Source organism: Argopecten irradians, chromosome 5 (genome assembly GCF_041381155.1).
Source record: "Argopecten irradians isolate NY chromosome 5, Ai_NY, whole genome shotgun sequence".
NCBI classification, from domain to species: domain Eukaryota; kingdom Metazoa; phylum Mollusca; class Bivalvia; order Pectinida; family Pectinidae; genus Argopecten; species Argopecten irradians.
The window spans coordinates 16,196,665-16,219,250 of record NC_091138.1 but is presented as its reverse complement, the minus strand read 5'-3'; the positions used below and the strand labels follow the sequence as shown (position 1 = coordinate 16,219,250).

Here is a 22,586-nt window from a genome sequence, read left to right as displayed (position 1 = left end):
ACATATATCGGAAAAACCCAGTTCTAATGGAATTTAGATCAGTCGGTTTTACTGTGATGTGCCTGAAAAGCCCATGGTGGTGACATGTGTGTGAAATTTTCAAACTCGCTCGCTGTCCGCCATTACACATTGTGGTTGAACTTCTTGTATGCCGAACCCTGTCCCTTGCTCGTAGAGTAATGCAACTTTTGTCTATAGCTGCTCAAATCGCTCTGAAAATAGTTTGTTTACCTTATTAGGTGAATTATCTTGCCTCAAAATCATTTTATCACCTTCGCAGTGGCTATGTAGTTCATTTGTTTAACGTGCGTGACTTTGGCTCGGGTATAGGTACAGCGCCCATATTCTACCTGCTTAATCGTATTGATCAACGATTTGATATTTCAACGATATTGATTAAATTACTTAACAATGACGTGGAATTTGTCAATGTTTAACGTTATTTGTTTCATAAGAAATATAGAGCAATACATTTATACCATATTTCACTTCTTGGCTATGTAAAAGAATTAGCCTTAGTGAATTGTCTCTTTAACGTTGTTCTATGTTCTATACTTCCTATTGCAATAAAAAATGTGTCTTATTCTTTGCCTTTTTTTGTGGCATGTTAAAAATCGTCGCTCATTCACGAATATGTGTTGTAGTAAAATTATGAATATGCTTCATACATTTTTGTAGACAAAAATAATCAACACTTTGGTACTGACTACTATAGCCCAATACATCTAGAAAGAATCGAACACATGTATAAGTGGAATAAATTTGGGACAGAAACATAATAATTATAATTATGCATATATGTTTCTGGTTATTATTAGTTGGTGAGATATACTTTAGTAGATTTATTAACATTTTCCATGCCATCTCAAATGTACAAAAAACAATGTAAGTTTCGACTGTGACATTTTCATTTGTAACATGTACAAGACTGAAACGGAATGGGATATCATGTAATGTAGTATTTCATATATACATGAATATATGCCTTTTACCTGAATATATTATAGTAGGCTATTATTAATATTAGCGATAACGATCATTGAATGTACTAAATAGACTGATGTATGTATTTGTATAAGTTGATATTTGTATGACAGGAGAGGAGAAAATGTAGCGGCCAGACGAACCCAGGACACCCGGGACCCTCCAAACACTAGCCGAGTGTTCTACCGACTGAGCTGCCATTTGTATATGTCAAAGACTTCCTTGGTACTACGCAACTGATTTTTTTATACTTGTTTTTTTCCCGATAAGTAATTTTATAATACATATTTAGATCCCCGCTTAACATGTGTCGACGGAGTTGTATGAAGGGAAGTAACTCTGGTATATCAGGATAGCGCAAAAGTGACATTATACGCGCAAATCCAGTACACCCAAGACTATGGTGCTCCCTGCTTTGTCGAGCCCACAAAGGGAAGGTTGGTATTTTCTTTTCTACGGTATACACTTTAATCTCTCGTTTATTTCTGAAGGCTACCATTGTTCTTATACACTTATTCTTTCATCTGTTATCATTTGTACATGTTGTCTAACCCCTTGTAATTGGAACTTCTAATTGATTGTGCCATGCCACTTCTGACAATGGTGAAACCGCTCGGCTTTGCTGTTTACATGTGAAACTAAGGACTTAGGAGCCGTGTACATATAAGTGCAGAGTACAGACACGATAGTGTCAACAAATAAAGCATGATAACAAGAAAACACGCAAGAAAACGTTGTTTTCTTTATTACTTGTACTGATGTTTTCAGTCTGCTTCAGCTATTCTAGAATTACAGTATGTTATTCTTCATATGAAGTCCTTTTTGTAAATCTTTACTTGTTTTGCTTTCATCATATCTCCACCAAGATAACAATGCATCAACATATTAACAATTTTTCAGTGGCTGTGCAAATCTAGTCAATCGATGGACAGCATGTATTTATATACATAGTATATCATTCTAAAGTGTGAGTTATGTTTTGAAAGCTCAGGACTAATTATAATTACTACTCCAACAATGATAGAAGTTAACATGACAAGACACTTTTGAAATGTTACATCTATTTGACTATATATTAAAGTGTAAATATTCATGTTTATAGGGCCAAGTAATTTAATTTATTTTAATCTCTTTTAGGCTCTTTCATAACAGGTAGTTGTTTCTGATGGATAAACAAATAATGTCGCTGACAGAATAGTGATCAATAATAGCATGGCGTTTTAATCAAACTGCAAAAAAAAAATGCAAAAAAATTCCATGTAATTAACTAGACTTGAGTTTCAAACACTTTCAGGATATTTTCTCTAGTTTTAGAAATCAGTGATTAGTAGGGTATTAGACTTTCAAAAAAAATAAAAATTTAAGAAATTTCACAGTTGGGGGAGATAATCTGTTATTTGAAAACGGTGGTTGGTAGATGAAAACGATGGTTGGTAGAATATTAAGATTGCTGAGGTTTCATTGATTGTCTGGTAGCATAGATATTAGAATTTCTAAATTTCAAATAAGGGGAGATAAGCAAGTGTTGGAATCAGTGATTGTCTGGAAAGTGCAGATATTTGAATTTCTGAAAATTTCAAATTAAGGGGAGACAATTCAGAAATCTGTCTTAGTTTCAAACTAGGCACAGATCTAGGTAGGGATGTTAATCTAGTATTATAGATATCAGTGATTGTATGAAAGTACAGGTATTAGACTTACTGAAGTTTCAAACTAGACGGAGATAATCTGATATTGGAAATCAGTGATTAGTAGGGTATTAGACTTGCTGAGGTTTTTAAGTGAGGGGAGATAATTTAGTATTGGAAATCAATGGTTGCATGCAAGCAAAGGTTTAAACTTATTGAAGTTTCAAATTAGCGTGAGACAATTTAGTATTGGAAATCTGTGATTGGTAGCGCTAGCTAGGGTATTAGATTTACTTAGGTTTTTCACAAGGGGAGATAGTTTTGATCATGCGCAGAGCTTCCAAGGTTATTTCCCTCATCTTCTAATCCCGGTGAAATATCTAACTTATTCAATGTCATGTGATCAAGTTTAATCCAATCAGAACATTCTAGATGAAAGTGAGGTATAATAATCTAGATTATAATAAACATATTTATAACAATGTCTGTGATAATAGTTTAAACACATCATGATTGCCGGGAAATAGAATATTGTATTTCCCTTGGGGAAAATCAAACATCCTTGGCCCTGGTGTCTTATAAATGTTTTTTGTTCAATCTTCCTTGAAGAAAATAAACATATTGATTATAATATGACTGTGGGGATCAATTACCAAAAGTAGATGGGGACCTATTTGGTTCATTAATTTAGTAATCTGCGGTTACCAAGAGGCCCTCCCCCATGATCTGTTGTGATCGATCTGTCCACTTTGATGTTTCTTTTCCCTGATTACTCTGTATATACCATAAACAAAGGTATCCAGTTGAGAGACTGATGAATACAATATCCACTTTGAAAAAGCATTTGATATATGCACTTTTCAACTTCTGACTATTCTACAACAAGTTGTAAGACACAGCCTTATACATTCTGATAACAGTCATAATTAGCATTTACGTTACCTGTACGTGTATCCATAATCTAGTTTAACATATCACGTTAATTATGACAGTTTGTGTTATAATTGCAGTCAGGAAATGGAAGAAGTAATAAAGCTATAAATCAATAAATGGCTAGGTTGTTTTTCCCTGTGTAATTCAGTTAATTAGATGTTATTAAAAAGATGATGTGACCTTAGCCTAATTGATAGATTGTACTTCCTCATGCATGGTAAACATACCTGTGGAATCTTTTGTTGGATTTGTCATCACACTTGACGTAATGGTGATAATGGATTACACTCTCATAAAGACCAGAGAACCACCACTAGCTATAGCTCGTCTATTATCTTGACCATGACATCCGGACACTTTCGTCAGTCATGCCTCGAAGCACACCATCGTACTGTTGTGCACCTCTTAACCAAGTTTTTGGTTATAATTATGTTATTATTTTTTTTATTTATGTTAACTATTTTTTTATTGAGGAAGTAGATTTGAAATGTCCAAATTGATTTTATAATTAGCTGGTTAAAGCAGATAGAATTGAATTAAATCATGATTATCTACATATTTAAAGTTTATTGTACCAACATTTACCAAGAAGTACAGAGATATTATTATTTTATGCATTGTAATTATCATAGATTAGGAATATGTGAATTAACTCAGAATTTATTTTAAGAGGTTCTTTTTTATCAGTATGTAAATGAGACTGTTGAAGACATCTGCACTTAACAATCCTCCGTACCTTATCAATAATGAACAGTATATAATACAGTATATATTCAGAACTCAATATAGGTAGCCCTGGTATATTTGTGCCTGCAGCCTTTGTTTTTATTCAGGAAGTTTGCATGTTTCTTTATAAAGTTTTGTGAGTAACAGGTTGACAATAACATAATTATCCTGAGATTGTATGCACAGAGGTTTTGGTTTTCTGATAATGCTATGTTTGTTATGGATTGTTCTTTGTACTGTATTTTTCTTATCACAAATATATGACAAAAAAAACTACACAATCTTTTATTTGGATAGTTCTTTGTATATATGTCTTACACTTATCACAAGTATGTGACAAAAACTTTTGAAGAAACACAATTTTTTTCTTGCTAATGGGAATGTAAGCAATTACATAAGGAGAAGTTGTTTATTGTATGTATACAATAATCAGGGTCCTGTACCTGTGGTCTCAATCTTGTTACAATTTGTACACTCTGGTCTTACTTCATGTTAACAAAGAAGACTTTTGATACTGCCATGCTATGCTGTTACCATACAATGAACGACAATAGTTGAGTGACGAAAAGAGTTATTTTTAACTGTAAATGTTTTTATTGTGGTTTTCAGGGCCATGGGTAGTGAAGTGTGGAGAGACCGTCTGATACTTGTGAAGGGGTCGACGCAGTAAAGCAGACAGCGGATAAGCAGGGGACATTGAACTGCTTTAAATGATACATGATGGCACAGGATAATCAGTAGAACTCTTGATTTAATTTTCTTTGAAATATGTTTTTATTTACAAGTGAATGAAGCCGTGACGGACTGGGTGATCGGTGAAGTGTGACTGTTAGCGGTGAGATCAGCTGTAGCTGGAGGTGTCTCTGTAGATCAGGCCTGATAAGCCAGCTGAGCTACACATGGCTTTGTGTACAGGGATTAATCAGAGCTGACCACATTACCTACTTGTCAGTCTGAGATCACCAAACTATGGGACAACACAGCCACCCTCCATGGTCATTTCCTAGTGTTTGTCTTCACCATAACACAGCTGTCGTGAGGATATAATTTAATGGTTTAATCTGTGTACATGTACCCAAGAGGAGTAAGATTATTGGTCAACACTTGTGGCTGGACTCCTTCCGAACAGGTAAGACTTCAATTTCCTTCTTCTTTATCTGTTTAAACAACAGATGATGAATTACTCTTCTTTTAACCCTGACCGCAGATATAAGAAGGATGTCATGTGTTAAAAGTAAATAACATAGTTCAAAAGAGAACATTTCTTAAGTGTATGTCATAGAAAATATTCTATTTTTATTTTAAAAGATAAAACCTTACTGTAAGCTTTAAATCATAACATTTCTTTCAGTTGTGAGGGGCATATTAATCTTATGTGAATTAATCTTCTGTACATATTGACTCCACACAGGGCAGTTTATTGGTTCACAACCTGGCAGGCGTACAGGAATAAGGATTTATAGCTACTCGAGGATCCTGGTGTATACTGACCATGGGGACTGACCACCAGTGTGTTTAAAGCTGTTTGCATTATCAATATGAGTCAGGAAAGTCGAGCGGTAGTATATCCCCCTAAACTAGAATCCAACAAGACTTCAAAAGGTGAAAGTTCTCATTCCGCAAATCAGGCTGTCCGTGTTAATCCGAGAACTTTATCAGACTCCCAGGCTCACGGTGGTGCTAGGAGAAATTCTGGGAATTACCCTGATATTGTTGATAGTGATAACTGTTTTCTGCCATCAGAAAGCTTAACAGAGCTAAGAAACACAATGGAATCTTCAAATAATACAACAAATCCAACTGACAATAAACCTAGTACTTCAACGGGTGATACAAGAACTACAGCAGTGCCACAGTCTCCCGGAGTGGTCAGTGAACACCGCAGGTCAATTAGTGCAATTATAGATCACCAGATGCAGCAGGCATTAGAACAGAGTGGACAAAATGTCAATAGGGTCAGTCCTACCCAGGGACTGTACCCATCGGTCACTTCATCAGTGACCACACCAACCACTGGAGTGATGGGCTCCACCCATATTAGTACACATGACCTAAGTGCGGGGATCACCCCCGGGACTGACTCCAGTCGTGAGGCCCTCCCCGATATCTTACATTCCCATGTGGTTCCTACCCACCATACATCCTCCAGCCACCACGGACAGTCTCATGGACACATCCCACCGGGGGTTGACCCCCGGGTCTATACCTATCACCAGAGTCAGAGCCGCCACCATTCACGGCAGCACCGCAGTGGTGGTGGGCGATCCTCCAGAGACAGGCGCCGCAGCCGATCACGAAGTGGTTCACATACAGAAGAGCCGTGTAAGGCTAGTTGTATGAACTGTTTGGCTGCGTCCACATCGTTCCGATGGATCCTAGTGATTTTGTCTTTATTAGGGGTGTGTTGTGTGGTGACGGGCATTGTTTTAGCGGCTTTACATGCTGCTGGGAACAGTTTCCTCTTCCTGGCCATCATGTTTATTGGTAAGTCATTCAAAAGTGGTGACGGTAAAACAATAACAATGGTGATAGTACATGTATAATATTATCTTTGCAGGTAAAACAAATAAAACAGTACTGGTATACAATGATTTTAGTAACATATTTATAATTATTCCATTGATCAAATCCATCCCCCAGTAAACGTTAAAATATTTGATGGCGGTTGGGGTGGGGGTGGGGGTGGGGTCTTATTTACAGATATCCCCCCCCCCTACCCCTTACTCCATAAAAAAATATTCTGGAAATTTGTCAAAATAGGTGGAGGGTAGGTAATATTTGCGGTGAAATACGGTAAATATAAAAAACCGGTTAGAATTTAATAGAGTTTAGGTATATAAGTATATGATCTGCTGTTGCACTATTCCAGCTAGGTCAGACAAATTTATATTATCATTGGCGTACATGTACCATATATGCATTATTGTCATGGCCCCTGAGGTTTGTTAGTATTGGAGATTTTGGTCAATTGATTTTGCAGTACTGAATGGGTAACACATGATGTAATGTGAGCTATTAAATATTCACGTCTAGACAGTAGAGTGGAAATGTAAACAATGGCAGCACCAAATCACACGGAGAGATTGTTATGGTAATGCACACATGTTTATGTTGCAAAGCCGTGGTTACACAATATATATCAGATTTTTGTACAGGTTTACAGATATCAAAGTAGATACTTGGAATGTTAAATAATGGAGACAGCTGGAAGTGGAGTTCTTACTCTCCATACGGTGTACCATAAATTGACCTTTACTACAGCATGTATAGAGTGGAAACGTGACAATATATTTAGATTGTAGGTAACCTGTTGTTATGGTTCATTGTCTGATTACATAAAGCTACATTGTAGATGGACCAGGAATGTGATACACAGACCTGTTGTATTAAAACAGAATACAAGTTAAATATGACAGCTACACGTAACATTTCTGTTAGTTTTGTGTTTTATCAACTTTTGACCTCTTCATTTCCTAATTAGTTGACAGTAATGACATAGCGGACATACTACAAGAACCTTTATATAAGTAAAGCTGTAAATTAATAATCTAGTACTATAGTTACAAGTATTTAGTGATTTACTGATTTCTAGGGTAAACACAATACATATTCACCAGGAATCTGCTAATATTGTAACAATTCTCCTTCTTCTTCAGATGATATATAACAGAATATGACGTTAACTGTATATGAATATACATTAGGTATGATTTGATTCTGAGCAAATGTTATCAAAGTAGAACTTACAGCCAATTAATGCATTCATGTAATCATATACCTAATTGAGCTATTAATTGTACTTCCTCTTTATGCGGTAATTATAAACTCATTATAGTTCAGTCATATGTGTGTTGGTGTAGAGATTTTATGTTGTAATATTGAGTTCATTGATCAGTACATTTTGGAGGCTGGTACAACCTTCAACCCTAGATTTCAATCTAATTTCTTGTACTACTACTAGAAGTAACAGAGTCCGAGGAAGACAGAACATGCACATTGTTACCCTGGAGTATAGGGGATGAATGGATGGAATTTAGAGCCTTTTGTATCTCATCCCTTTGTATTGAATGAACATGGGACCATCTGCCAGTGTTCTAGGTTTGGTGAATAAACACGTATCCAATCAATCAATAGCTGTAGTGTTGAGTACAAATTCAATTAGCCTAATTATTACTCAACTCTGGTACAAACTGACCACATTACACAAATTAGTTCAACTGTCAAATAACAGTAGTGCTAGATCTGGCCATTGTATATAACACTATAAAATAGTATATACCAATTTGGTAAAAAAAAACAAATCCTGGTATTAAATTATACATTGTATCATGTGCATGTTGCTGGACCCCCTTAAATAATTTTCGATAGCAATATAAATATATTAGATTCTTCAAATTTTGGTGAAATATTTTTTACTTTGAAATGATCAAACAAAGAGTTTATTAAATATTTGTTGTTATAAGTTTAAGTCCGCATATATGTCAAGGATTTATAAGTGAAAATAATTCTTGGCATATGTATATATACAAAAGTTAAATATATAATTGTATAATGAAATATGACTTCTGTACTATACATATACACATTAAGCCTATAGAATACAATTATGATATATACCTTTAAAACTAATGATAGTGAACATTGTCCACCCGAGGTTCAGACAAAGGTCATGGCATGTGACAGGGTTGTACACAATTAGAATAGAACATTGCTAAATGTGTGTTCAGCAGGGTGTTATGTACATAGTGAGAAGGCATAATAACTAGATAATCATGTAAGGAAATAGCCTCTTTACCTAACTATTGTGATGTATGTAATCTTTGTGTTATGGCCACACGGTCAGTCCGATAGATAATCATAGGTTATGGGCCTTTGGTCAGTATATATATACGTACTAGATAATCAAAGGGTTATGGCCGTTTGTGGTCATTAAATGGTCAGTCCCTGACCCTGTCATTATGTAGATGACCCCTATGCATTATGTCATAATTAGGATTACACAGCTGGGGTTTTAAGCTGTTAAAGAAATTTTTACGTTGAGCTATAGAACTATAGGAATCCGTAGTGTGCATTCTTTACCTGTTGAACTTGGTGTTTTGACCACCTGGATTATACAAAATTGTGTAGAGTCATACCTGGCTTCCCAGGTGTTGGTCTCTTATCTATGATCAAATAAGCTTCAATAGACTGGCTTACAGTGATATAACATTTAATTCTCAGAAAAGCTGGCGATTAACCTCATGAAATAACCAGAAAATCACCCAACAACAGAGGTACTGGTTGGCACTCGATTGGTATCATCCTGGCATTGTTTATTATTCTCAAGGAATGTTGGATAATTGCTAATAAGTAGGAAATAAATGGATTTTTTTCATGGTTTGTCAACATTTATTTTAATTTCATGCCTTATATCTAACAAGGTTATGGCATAACAACAGATGTTTTATTGTATTTTATGAAGTGGTTTGAGCTCAAGGAACTATTGGTCTTTAAAATGACATTGGATATATGAATAATGTTACATTAAGTAAGTTGTTGAAAGGTTTGGATAAAGTATACGTATATATCAGATATGTTGATTTGATGTCAACTTTTAACAAAAAAGAAGAAGAATTTTATCTCCTTGCCAATAAAATCTGCGACAAAAGATATGTAGCAAATCATAATCTGAAGTCAATTAGTGGACATTGTACAGTGTTTAGTTTCACAAAATGATTCATAGTGAACAAGAGTGGATATTTTGACATTACATAATATTTTACAATCTAAATGTGTTATAAAGTGAATCACATTAGTCAAAGGGCACCTAAAGAAAGGCCATATATCTATAAAGGACAGACTTGGTGCAATTTATCACTGGTATATCTTTATATTCAAACTCTGTATAAAGGACACCTGATTATAAAGAACATTTTTGCTAAGTCCTACTTGTGTCCATTATAGACAGGTTTGACTTTCTACTGCTGACTTGGTGATATGCATCAATATACCTGTGCTCTATAACACTGTGTTATAGACATAAGGCTTTCTGACAAACTGTACATCTGTTAGAAAGGATACCTGTTGTGTCAGTAAATGATCACCAAGAGGTGCAGTATGTTAGTGATTGAAGCTTATTTAATCTAAGAGGTATAAGGTTGTAATCTGTTGGTGTACCTTCCATACACTAATGTCTTTGTTGGTCTGTTTCTCACTCAGGTCCACCCAACTTTGATGGATTAACTGGTAGACAAGTCTTGGGGGGGGGGGGGGGGTATGATCGATACATAAAGGAAGTAGGATTGTAGCTTTTCCGTCTTTGCTTAGAGTTATCTGCCCTTACGTTAGGTATTGATCACAAAATAAATCGTCATAATCGATACCTTCTGGTAAGGGAAATAAGTGTAATACGCCAAAACAAAATGATAAATAGTTTGTCCAAACTTTTGTTAACATTTATTTCCTATCCAATACTGCTTACATGCAATACTTTACAACAAACCTTTATTGTGTAGGTATATGTGAAAAGTTCTCATCCTTTCATGTATACCGATCACAAATCTAGATTATACCATGGTTACAGCACACCTGTAATTTGTATGTATTTACCAATACATGTGATACTTCAGGTACAGCCACTCCAATATTATGTATGTATTTCCGAATATAGGTGATAATTTAGATACGACACACCTGTATTATTAGTGTATTTATGGTTCCTCATCCCTGTCAGTACTGATTACAGGTAATCGAGCCTGAGATGACCACTCGAGGCTGTCTACCGGTGTAATGGATCACTTGTTCACCTTTAACACAGACCCGCCACAACTTTCCCCTAGATAACATCAGCTCCCTAGGGACTTAAACATCAGGTCTGGCAAAGATCAATCTGTCAGACCCATTGTCAATATTTCAAAAGCATTGACCCTAAAGAAATAGAATTAACAGGTGCTTTGATAATAAGATTTGATGTATATGGAGATATGAGTTTATGATGTTACTGGGGTGATCTGATTGTTTATGTTACTGATACCGAATTCTGACTGCAGAGTTAACAGACAGGTGGATAGGACGGACACATGCTAATATATATGTGTGCACCTGTCTATAAATGGGCGTCCACACAGAAACGAAAAATAAAATGCAAATTATCCAAATGATAAAAGTTCACAAATGTTTGTAGAGGGGTAATATGTGTCTTTGAATTGTCTTTTTTAGTCTGTTTTTGATAGAAAATAATAAAAAAAATTGATGATGTGCTTTTAGGACATTACTTTATAACTATACCTAAAGGGACTCTTTTTGAAGAAATGGAAACATTACTTGGAGTGTAATGTTGTAAGGTAAAATACTTGTTTGGTTGATATTTCAGATAAAAATTGTAATTATACACTTCTAGATTGGGCAACCCTTTAACATTTCCACAAAGGTAAAAGGTATATACCAACATAAGCAAACAAAAGTAATATGTTTTAGGCCCTCACTGTATGTAGCTCTCACCTTTCTGACTCACAGCAAAAAATAGATAAAGAAAAGAGATAGATGTTTTCTCCCTGGGAGTGTGATGTTGCTGGTGTTATGAGCTTAAGGGTAAACAGCGTTTTACCTGGAAAAACAGGTAACCCCTGGTAATATAGCTCCTTTTGATAAACATTTCTGTGAGATGACCAACCCTATATACTTTACATACCTTTAAGGCCTAAGTAATACCTGTAATCAAGCTATCTTCTTTGTTTACCTGGAACAGCTCCCATATCTTGTTAACAAATGGACAGCTTCAGATTATCCTTGATTTTTTTTTTCAATGTTTTTTTTCCAAAAGTTGGAGGGTATATATATATATGTATTGTAAAATCTGTATATAAAGACCACCCAAGAGACAGAGGAATAAAAGGTCTTTATAGCCAGGTGGTCTTAATATACAGGTTGAATTATGTTGATATTGACTGTTTGGGACCTTAGTAAAGTGGTCATATTAAGCAGGTGGTCTTTATACAGAGGTGGGCACTAATGCAGGTTTGACTGTATTGTAAATGTGGACAGTACTACAGTAAAACACGGTTATAATGAACTTCTGGTCTCCAGCAAAATCACTTTGTTATAATTATAAGCATATTATTGTTTGTTATACAAGTATAATAGCTTATAGAAACAATGTTGTATATATATCTGATAATATTTTTTGTCATAATTCAATGATAGTGTGCTCATTTCAAATATGTTTTCTTGTATAATGCATTTGATGAAGTTGTCTTAATTTAATTACAAGTTCCTTTGTTATTCAATGAGAATTTTTAACAAGTTTGATCATGAGTTTCTCACAATATTTGTGTCAGAATAAATTAGAAATACCAACCAGTACATACATATGTATATATGAAGATGCATTCCGAGATGATTGTAGCCTGATGTCAGCAATATTTGAGATATGTTAAATGTTCAATTATTGAAAAATGAAAAAGATGGTAATGTTGGTAGCTATTATACATTTTGTCGCCAACTAACCATTAACTCAAGTAAAACAACTTAATGTAGCATTTAAATCAACATTAAGCAACCTTGGATGTAAAGAAGATTTGGAAGTATGTTTAACACTGAAGATTTCGTGTCACTTGGTACCTATATCACTGAGGGGTTTTAGTCTGTCACAGATCTCAGTCTGTACATGATAGTGTATATAGACTGAAGTGCTCAACAGATCTAGATATGTCAGTTTATTACATGTCACATCGCTGTAGTTAGGGCTGTCAGTTTTATTTAGGCCTCAGGTATGTTTACACCTTGAAGAAGATATTTGATATGTACCAGTTAAACTTACTTCATTTATTTTTATTATCTGTTTATTTTCTTATTTCTAATGATATGCCTGTTTTCCACGTACCAACTTCTATGATGACTGTGTTATGCTACGTTTTAGAGACGTTTTTCAACTTGTGATCTACTTGATTTCAATGAACATATGTGATATACATGTACAGTGGGGACATTTTTACTTAATTTGATATATGGTACAATCAATTAATTTAGAATAGTGAAAAAATGTTTGTGTGCAACGACAGAGGATAAATTACCAGGTAGCCTGTGTAATACATTGATCAGCAGATACCAACCACTTTGGCTGTATTTATCTTCCCCTGTGTGGTGACAGGTTATTGTTCAGTACGTCTGTCTGTTATTTTTACTCTCGATGATTCTATTACGTCAATAGAGTGTAGGTATAGTTTTATATATAGTTAGACAAAAACGTGTCATTCTGTTTGGATAATATCTCGACCAGGTTCACTCAGTGCTGAACTTCCTCCTTCTCATGAACACAACCGAGTCTGACTAAAAAACTAAAATGTATTAAGTTTAAATAAACAAGTTGATATATATTAGCTGATTGGAGTTGCCATGGTTTGGTAGCATAAGGCTTTATTTAAAAAAAAAAATGGAATCTAGAACAGGGAATGATACACATCCCTGACCAGGCATCAAACTTGGTCTGTGGGTGGATATTCTGTTCAAGTGAAAGGAAGAATCAGTACATTTGAACATTGTTATTGCTAACTTGAATAACTTGAAGACTTTAGTAGTATAGGGCATTAAATTAGTAGTATAGGGCATTAAATTAGTAGTATAGGGCATTAAATTAGTAGTATAGGGCATTAGAATTCTACCTGCTCTCATCATTGCATGATTGTAAAAGGTGACTAAATTTAGGATCTTATCTTTTCTTTTTTTCCTTTTATATCTGATGTTGTCCTTCCTAAGGTCTCCCTTGACACTGCCTCAAGTTTGGCCTTGTGTGTATGTAGTTGTCCATGTGAAGAAGGTTCTGTCCCCTGGCCAAGACACACCATATTCTATAAAAGTCATACCGTAGTTTTTGCTCCTGCTTAGAGGTCAGCACAAAGCACAAAGGGAATGGTATGATAGTAGATAGATTCGCCTGTTGTGTCTGGCAGCCCGCATCACGGAGATAAGACTGTAACACTATTATGAACATACTGCAGTCTCCTTAAAAATGATGTTAATAGGATTTTAATCTAATCAACCAACTGGAAGAATGATTTGAAGTCCAAGCAATATGAACTTGTTATCATTTAACTTTGATACTCAGAGAATTTAAACTTTTACTTGAATTCCTCAAAAATAATGAGGCTTGATCTCTTAATTGCAGATCAGAAACTAAACCATACCAGCTATCTTCTAGTACATAAATTCTTCAACATGCAAAATGGCATGTATACATAAGACATTAGTCTAAAATGTATAGTAAATGCATGGCTGACTAATTTTCCAGCTCAGTACTAAAATTGGTCGATGGTCGACCTACTGTTGGATTCCCACAATGTAACTACACACTCTGTTTCCCCAAAGACTCTGTAATACTAAACCTAGTTTGATGGAGAGATTACAACAGTTATGTAATTGAGTTTCAAGTTAATGTGTTTTAAACTTGCATTAATATGTATGTACCCTGTTAATTTTAATGTATTTTGTTTTCAAATGGCAGGCACACCTCATAAAATGCAGAAAATGTTGTATACTTTGCCAAATAATTTAACAAGTCAGTGACTTATTATGAGGATTATATGAATTGTGCTGTTCACAGTGGTATGGGTTTTACTAGAAAGCTTCTGGTGCAGTACATATCAAATTAATCTTAAGTAATTATAGGTACCAGTAGGAGTTAGCTGTAAAATTAATGAAGGGGGGAAATGTCCAATATGCAGTAGCTGTACATATTGTAAAGGTGGTTACATGCATGAAGAAAATGAAGTTGGAAAGATTGTGTGCATTTATTGGCAGATAATTCTATAAATTGATTGACGGATATAGAATATATGAATTTTGAATGGCTTGATCTGGTATGTTATGTGAATTGATCATAACTAGCTGATGAATTTTGTGAATTGCTTGGTAAATGAATTCTATAAATTGATTGAATAATGAATTACATGAATTGAATGACAAATTGTGAGAAAGTTGGCCTCACTTTTTCAACATTATAAATGCAGCGTCTCTATATCTCTTAAAAGACTAAATGTTTTACTGAAATCTGTTCCCATAGCTTAGCTTTAGGTGTATTAAAAGGAAGATGTGGCCAGGGTAACGTTGCTGAGTGCATACTGTATATTATAAGCACCGCAGTGCAGCAGAAAAATACTTACTGAAACTGGATGAAAGGATTCAGATAACTTATATGATATTTTTGACATTGACTCAGCAGAAATTTAACCTTTATGGAGAGAAAAGTTCCTGTTGAACTATTGAACTCGTAATCACGAACTCACGTTTGTACCTAGTTAGCCGACTTGTATTGTACCTGAAATATGCAACTTGAGTCACAATTATTTGCTAATTATCATGATTTTCAAACCTTTAATCTAATGTGATTGTTGTATTTACTGATTTCAGAATGATTTTAAAGGTTTCTTTTAATGACATTTGAGCTTTGTGTAAGTTCTTTGTTATCCAGCTTTTTAAAGATTTTAGATAAGATTACAAACCGATCATGTCCTTCTTGCTTGGATAGGGACAATACCACTAACCAGCCTCGTCATAGAAAAAGTTTGTTTACCTATGAACATGTTTGTTGTTGTGAAATATACAAGAGGATTTATTTAGTGTTGTGTGTAAATTCTTTGTATTGTACAAGTTTTTGAATGTTCTATCTGACAGACCTAATCTGGAGATCCTCTGATTGCCTTAGTCATATAGACCAAGTCTGGGAGTGAAGCCAGGGGTTGGTGAGATAAAGACAAAAGGCTAGGAGACAAACAAAATATTTCCTGACTGACTTTCCTGTAGCAGAAGCTTGGGACGTTAAGGCATTAGCTTAAAGATTTGAAGACAAAGATAATATTTCCTGACTAACTTTCCTGTAGGGACATTAGGTCATACCTAGTTTAAAGATTTCAGGACATTTCTAACTTTGCAGTGGGTGGGACATTATTACATAGCCATGTAAATTTAAAGTAGATGGTTTAAATATTTGAGCTTTTAAATAAAGAAATTTAATTGTCATCAATCTACCAATGCTTTCTGAGACATTTATCTCTTGCCTTATATAACACTTACATTGAATGATAAGCTTTCTACTTGATATTTAATCATAAGATATTTGGCTACTCTGTTACAGGAATGATATTAGTTTAGGGTATACCGGTATGTAGGTATAAGATGGTTATTTAATGTCTAACCAATTCAGGAGAACTCGTAGGTAACTACGATGACCTTTGTCTTGACACTAGAGATGATAGGAGATGATGGAGAAATGAAGGGAATTACTTGATAAACTTGTTCTCAATGAAATAACTGCTCCCTCCAAATTTGCCCACTTGATGTTAAAACCTACACAGGAAAACTGAGTTGACTATTAAGGTGAAATGAAGACATTTATGTGGTAAACAATCTCACTATAATACAGGTATATATATGTACCTGACTGTATATATAGGTGTCAATACAGGGCTCTGTCGGTACAAACCTACAAACCTGTTTCAGAATCAAACAAACCCAGCATTTCACTTTTATTAGCTTTTACTTTTATGGTCGACTGAAGCGTACACAAACAAATAATGTCTTCTTTGTGAACACTGTCGGGTACTAATTAAATTAAGCCATGTATTAATAAAAAAAAAAAAAAAAAAAAAAAATTGTGGTAAATTTTGTTAGATAGTTCTCGAACATTCTCTGCTGCGAAGTTAAAAAGTGTGCTCATAGCAGAGAGGTAAAATTTGAATACCTTGAACAAATATGATTCCATAGTTGGTATATCAATATTAAATCATACTTTTTGAGGTCAAACCTGACTCTTGTCTATGTGACATGGCAGTGTATATCAATAACAACACTAGTTTAATATATCCTTATAAACCTTTGTGTTGTATGATATAACCATTCCTGCCCTTACTGTGTTTCAGGTTTGGGCGTTCTCCTGGTGGTGGTTGTAGCGGTGGGGTGGAAGTGTACACCAAGAGGTCATGAACCCTTACATGCATTATTTGGACTTGGAGATTTCCGCCATCAGCCGAGAGAACGACGACACCGACACCATGGTCACCATCGGCGACGAGGAGAAGGCCAGTGGTATGGAGGTAGGTATCACTTTGCATTGAGGGAAAATACAGGGGAGATAATCATTTGATATTAAGGACAAATTCAGGGGAGATAATCAAGTGGGAGAGAGGGAAAATGCAGAGGAGATAATCATTTGGCAGTAAGGGCAAATGCAGGGGAGATAACCATTTGGCATTGAGGGCAAATACAGGATGGATATTTATTTCTGAGTGAAGGCAAATATAGGGGAGATAATAGTTTGGCATTCAGGGCAGATACAAGGCAGATAATCACTCCATGTTGGGGAATAGGATCAAGGGAGATAATCACTTGCAGGGCAGTTAATTGTATTTTGACTAGGATGCAGTAAAAGGAAACAGTTTTGTATTATAACGTCATAAAATATGAAATTTCTTATTGCTGTGTCATGTACTGACAAGAAAAAACTTGTTCTCAGAATTTAAAAATTTAATACATAAACCTTAATGTCTGGAAATGAAATGGGATGAATGTTATCTAGGGTTTTATATGAAGTTAATGGTTTGTGATAAAAAAGAAAACCTATATAATAGATTGTGAAGATGGGCGTTAAGACCTCCTACCGTTCTGAGATATTGATAAACAATTGATCAGTCACGGCTATAAAAATGACGGACTGTATAAAAAATGTAAGATGGAAAGGTGTAATTGAAATGTTTGCTATTAGCCTGGACACCTGTCTCTGGTAATACATGTCTCTGTGAATACAATGACTATATCTACAAAGTGGTTTCATAATGACGCACATCGGCCTTTTTTTGATTTATTGATGTTTGTCGACGATGAAAAATGCTGTGGTAGAGCTGTGACTGATAGCTAGAGTGACAGGGACTATGTGATGTCTCTGTACAGTACTTGACTAGGTGATGAGCTGTGTTTATACAGTTGTAAAGTACTACTGTTGTATACTGTACTATAACATTATTGTTAGTGTGTATAATTATAGTTTCATGGTTGGAGTTTTTAGATTTATAAACTCTCAAAGGTAGCCCATGAAAACATTAATTGAAGTTTCAAGAATATTTCTGCCATACAGTCTGATCTATTGTAATCCAAATCATCTTTCAATACACGTTTACTGGATAGTTTCTGTCTGACTGCTTGTACTGTTGAATTTGATGATCTGTGTCAGCTATAATTGATTTCAAATATTTTCTCATAAACTGTAATGATGATTGCTTTGAAATTGAATTGATAATATCCTATATAGTATATGTAAAACTTAAATTAATTTTCAAACCATTTTTCTGGGAAATTCAGTATTGCTGCTGGAAACTCGCATTCAATTTAGATAGCATTATATTAGAGCAATATAGGCAGATGGCTTTAAATCAGAATCATAATTGTGTGTCATTACTACCCAATGAGCAAAGGGTCAACTTAGTTTGGGTGGGGCTCTAAATGATGGTTGTAAGATAGGTAGTACAAAGAAAGTATATATTTCTTAAGGTTATGCATTGCGCTCACGTCAGCAAGGTGTGTCTATGTTAGAGTATTCTGTATGTCTGTCAGTATGATAGCTGATGACTGCAGTTATCATTTAGAGGATCAGTAAGAACCCTGTATATCCAGGCAAGATATAGACCTACTTCATTCACTATTCATTCTAAGGCTTCTATATTTACCCTTGTTAGCTTTGTACCCATTCACTGGTAATAGATCCATTCGAAAAAGAAAAAACCACAACAATCAAATGTTTAGTTCGAAAGAAAAGTAACACAACACTAGGAATGTTGTTACATTCCTTACTGTTGTCTTGTGTATAGAGGTAACAATAACTTGTATCACTGTATGTAACCTAACAACTGTAATGTTTTGACAGGTGTGATGTACCCAGAATTCCAGTACCGTCGTCCACCCCCATCCTACAATGTTTCGATGCAGGAGTTCCAACATCAACTGGTGATGGCCCAGAATCAGCCTCGTAACTTTGACGATGTCCCAGTCGAGGATTACAGTCTACCTAGCTCACCACCCCCTTCATACCGCTCACGTGCAAGCACGGTGAGAACAGGAATACAAATCACATTCCCACCGTCTCGTTCTGACCAACCAAACTCCCGTCCACCTACATATCGTTCTCATGTCGGCACTGACCAGACTGCCCATTCACGACCTTCACTACCTCGGGATGAGGATGGTAACGTGGTGACAGGTGGGGATATTCAAATAGAGGTTCCGAACATTAGTGCTATAAATATAATAAGTACGAGCACAGCATCTAATACAACTGCCGAGGGCTCCAGTCAACCAGTACAAGGGTCCTCTAATAGTGCTAAACCTACAGACAATACAACAGGTGCTAGTGGACAGACAATAGTGACGGTCACTCATACCACAGCCGAACAGGCACAGGTACAGCGGACGCTTGGCACAGCAAGAAGTACCGCACAGAGTGAACAGACGAGTCCGGCCGAGGACGAATATCCAATGGAGACACCTCTGTAGCATTAAAGGTTCATCTCTGGTCATCTCATATAACTTATTTACAGATATTCAATGGTGCACAAGTTGAGCTTTACACTGGTGTGTTAGGGCGAGAGGGTGCGATGTTATACAAGATTGAGTATGTAGACGAATGGTTATGATTTGTCACTGTTTGAAGTAAGCATGAGAGTTTGTCATTTAGTAGTGAATGGGGATAAAAAGCGTGATAGCTGTTGGTTTATGATATGTGTGAATGTTAATTATGGTAAGAATATTTATAGTGTAGGTGAAGCTGTGAATGAAGTGTGTACAAGTGTATTGTTTCTTGAATGAAGTGTATAAAGTTATGTATAAGATGTATGAAGAAATGACCTGGCCCCAGTTTCAAAACATTCCTCATCCTATGGAAAACTTCTAAGCTTAAAATTCTCGATGGGAAAGCTTTGCAGAAATTAAGATAAAATCATAAGAAATTTTTTCTTAACTTCTGTAATGCTTTTTTATGAGGAATTTGAAGTTAGGTATTTTCTATAAATTAAGGTTATTTGTGAAAAAGGGCCCTGTTTTTTTTTTTACTAGGTTATATATAAGCTTAGATGTTGTTTTAGTTGTCGGTGTATGACACTGTAACCTTTGGTTGTTTTAATTGTTCATTACTTTTGTTAAACTTTGTTATCCTTTTACTAGGTATAATACCACTACAGTCTGATTACAGATCTTCATTCTACACTATGTAATACCACATTGAGAATTGATCTGCTGTGGCCTGAAAAGTTCATATTCAGTTGACCCATGTAATTAAACCAATCAAATCGCCTCTTTGAAAGTGACATTGGATCATTTCGCTGTCTTGAGATTTTTAGCTGACACAAAATTGTTTTCCAAAATAATTCAGAGAACAAATATGACATAATATTGTGACTGATGTGTATGAGTTAGGGTTTCTTATTGTCTTGAAATCCCCATTGTATGCATGATAATGATTTATTTTATCTGAACATGGTCGGGTGATGTGAGATTTATCAAGGTTGTACAACATATGTATTTTGAAGATCTGTATCATCAGATTGATAGCCATTGGTACTAAAGGCTGTAGGTAAGAATCTCTCTACATTTTTTATTTCACCATTAACGCTAGCTTAGCGACTAGCACACTTAGCTATGTACATGGAAGATGCTGGACAAATTATTTGTTTATGAATATGATATAAAGGTATATTCTTTTGGTGTTGTGTAGATGTGAAGACCTACCTATTGTAAATACAAAGGCTGCTAACAGATGTTGTTTCACACACCTGAGTGTGGTATATTTTTCTACAAGTTTTGAAAACCTGCCTGTTGTCATGGAGATTAGACTTGCACATGTCCCATAATTTTCAATCTTCTACTGCCATTGTTAACTTGCTGAGATACGTAAAAGCTTTTTGTCATGTTAGCATTTCTGTTAGATTGACCAATTTCATTTTAAATACAGATAAAGCAACAGTTTTAGTTACTTTACATAATTTGATTGGATGTCTGTAAGTCTAGTGAAAACCAATTTATAAGTATATAAGATGTTACAGTATGCAGTTGATCATGATATTCAGTATTTACTACACATCTTACATAATGGTGACTGTATATCATAACATTCCAATCCTAAACAAGTAAAGCCTATGCAAATATCCCTATATCTGTGATGGCCCATTGGGATGTCTGATCATTCCATCTTAAACATGTATGTATTTTATAAAACCTTGAAACTTGCATATTATACAGCAATTGATAGAATTTTATAACATTTTCTTTAAATTCAGTTAATTTTGTGAAAGAATTTTGAAAAAAAATCTTTTTAAGTACTGTGTACATTCTGTATTTTATTCTGTATATGAAGATGTAACTTTTTGTATCCTACCCCTTTTCATTTTATGGACAACGTTTTACTCCCATACGTCTGTGTTTTAAGTTTTCATTTGCTGTTGTTTTGTCTACATGATATATTAAAATCATAACCCTGCATTATAATTTAAGCTTTTGTTTTTACCTATACACATTCTTTCTGCTGTGATTTTAAAACTAACAGGTTAACTTGTAATCTCCACTACTGCTTGTTATCATACAGCGATCTTTGATCAAATTATTTTATGGAAGATGGATTTTATAACCATGTCACAAAATTTCTCACAAAATTTTTACTGCGTGGGGACAAACAACAGAATGACACGTGAAGATCCAAGACAATTTTATATTCAAATATTTATAACTAATTTTGGTTGGGAAACAATCAAACCTGTCTATAAAACACTTAAAGGACAGAGAGAAAATAGTTTGTCTAGCCAGGTGGTCTCTATACAAAGTTTGTGGCTGAGTCAAGATTTAGTTGTAATTCCGATATTATAAGAGTACACAAATGGGTTGTATTTTGTAAATATATAAGTTTGTCACACAAATTTAAGCTTAATTCGCAAATCAAGAGTTGGGAACATGACAAACCAGGAATTTTGTTGATCACATTGTTAACTTGGCTGAGATATGTAAAAGCTTTTTTTCATGTTAGCATTTCTGTTAGATTGACCAATTTCATTTTAAATACAGATAAAGCAACAGTTTTAGTTACTTTACATAATTTGATTGGATGTCTGTAAGCCTAGTGAAAACCAATTTATAAGTATATAAGATGTTACAGTATGCAGTTGATCATGATATTCAGTATTTACTACACATCTTACATAATGGTGACTGTATATCACATAACATTCCAATCCTAAACAAGTAAAGCCTATGCAAATATCCCTATATCTGTGATGGCCCATTGGGATGTCTGATCATTCCATCTTAAAC

The 22,586-nt window shown here is 34.9% G+C and overlaps 1 protein-coding gene across 1 annotated transcript; it reads left to right on the top strand.

Moving 5' to 3' along the window:
- Positions 1–1,277: 1,277 nt before the first annotated feature.
- Positions 1,278–22,251, top strand: LOC138323006 (uncharacterized). Its single transcript, XM_069267312.1, has 5 exons — positions 1,278–1,421; positions 4,881–5,400; positions 5,683–6,755; positions 17,162–17,335; positions 19,159–22,251. Exons 3-5 carry the CDS (start codon positions 5,810–5,812, stop codon positions 19,782–19,784), a joined length of 1,746 nt encoding a protein of 581 aa, XP_069123413.1. The 5' UTR covers positions 1,278–1,421; positions 4,881–5,400; positions 5,683–5,809; the 3' UTR covers positions 19,785–22,251.
- The last annotated feature ends 335 nt before the right edge of the window (positions 22,252–22,586 follow it).

Bases quoted from the DNA above. Each gene is read 5' to 3' on its own strand.
- LOC138323006 (XM_069267312.1), top strand. From the start codon at position 5,810: ATGAGTCAGGAAAGTCGAGCGGTAGTATATCCCCCTAAACTAGAATCC. The intron at 6,756-17,161 runs GTAAGTCATTCA...ACTGTGTTTCAG, and splicing joins CCTGGCCATCATGTTTATTG to GTTTGGGCGTTCTCCTGGTG. The intron at 17,336-19,158 runs GTAGGTATCACT...ATGTTTTGACAG, and splicing joins AGAAGGCCAGTGGTATGGAG to GTGTGATGTACCCAGAATTC.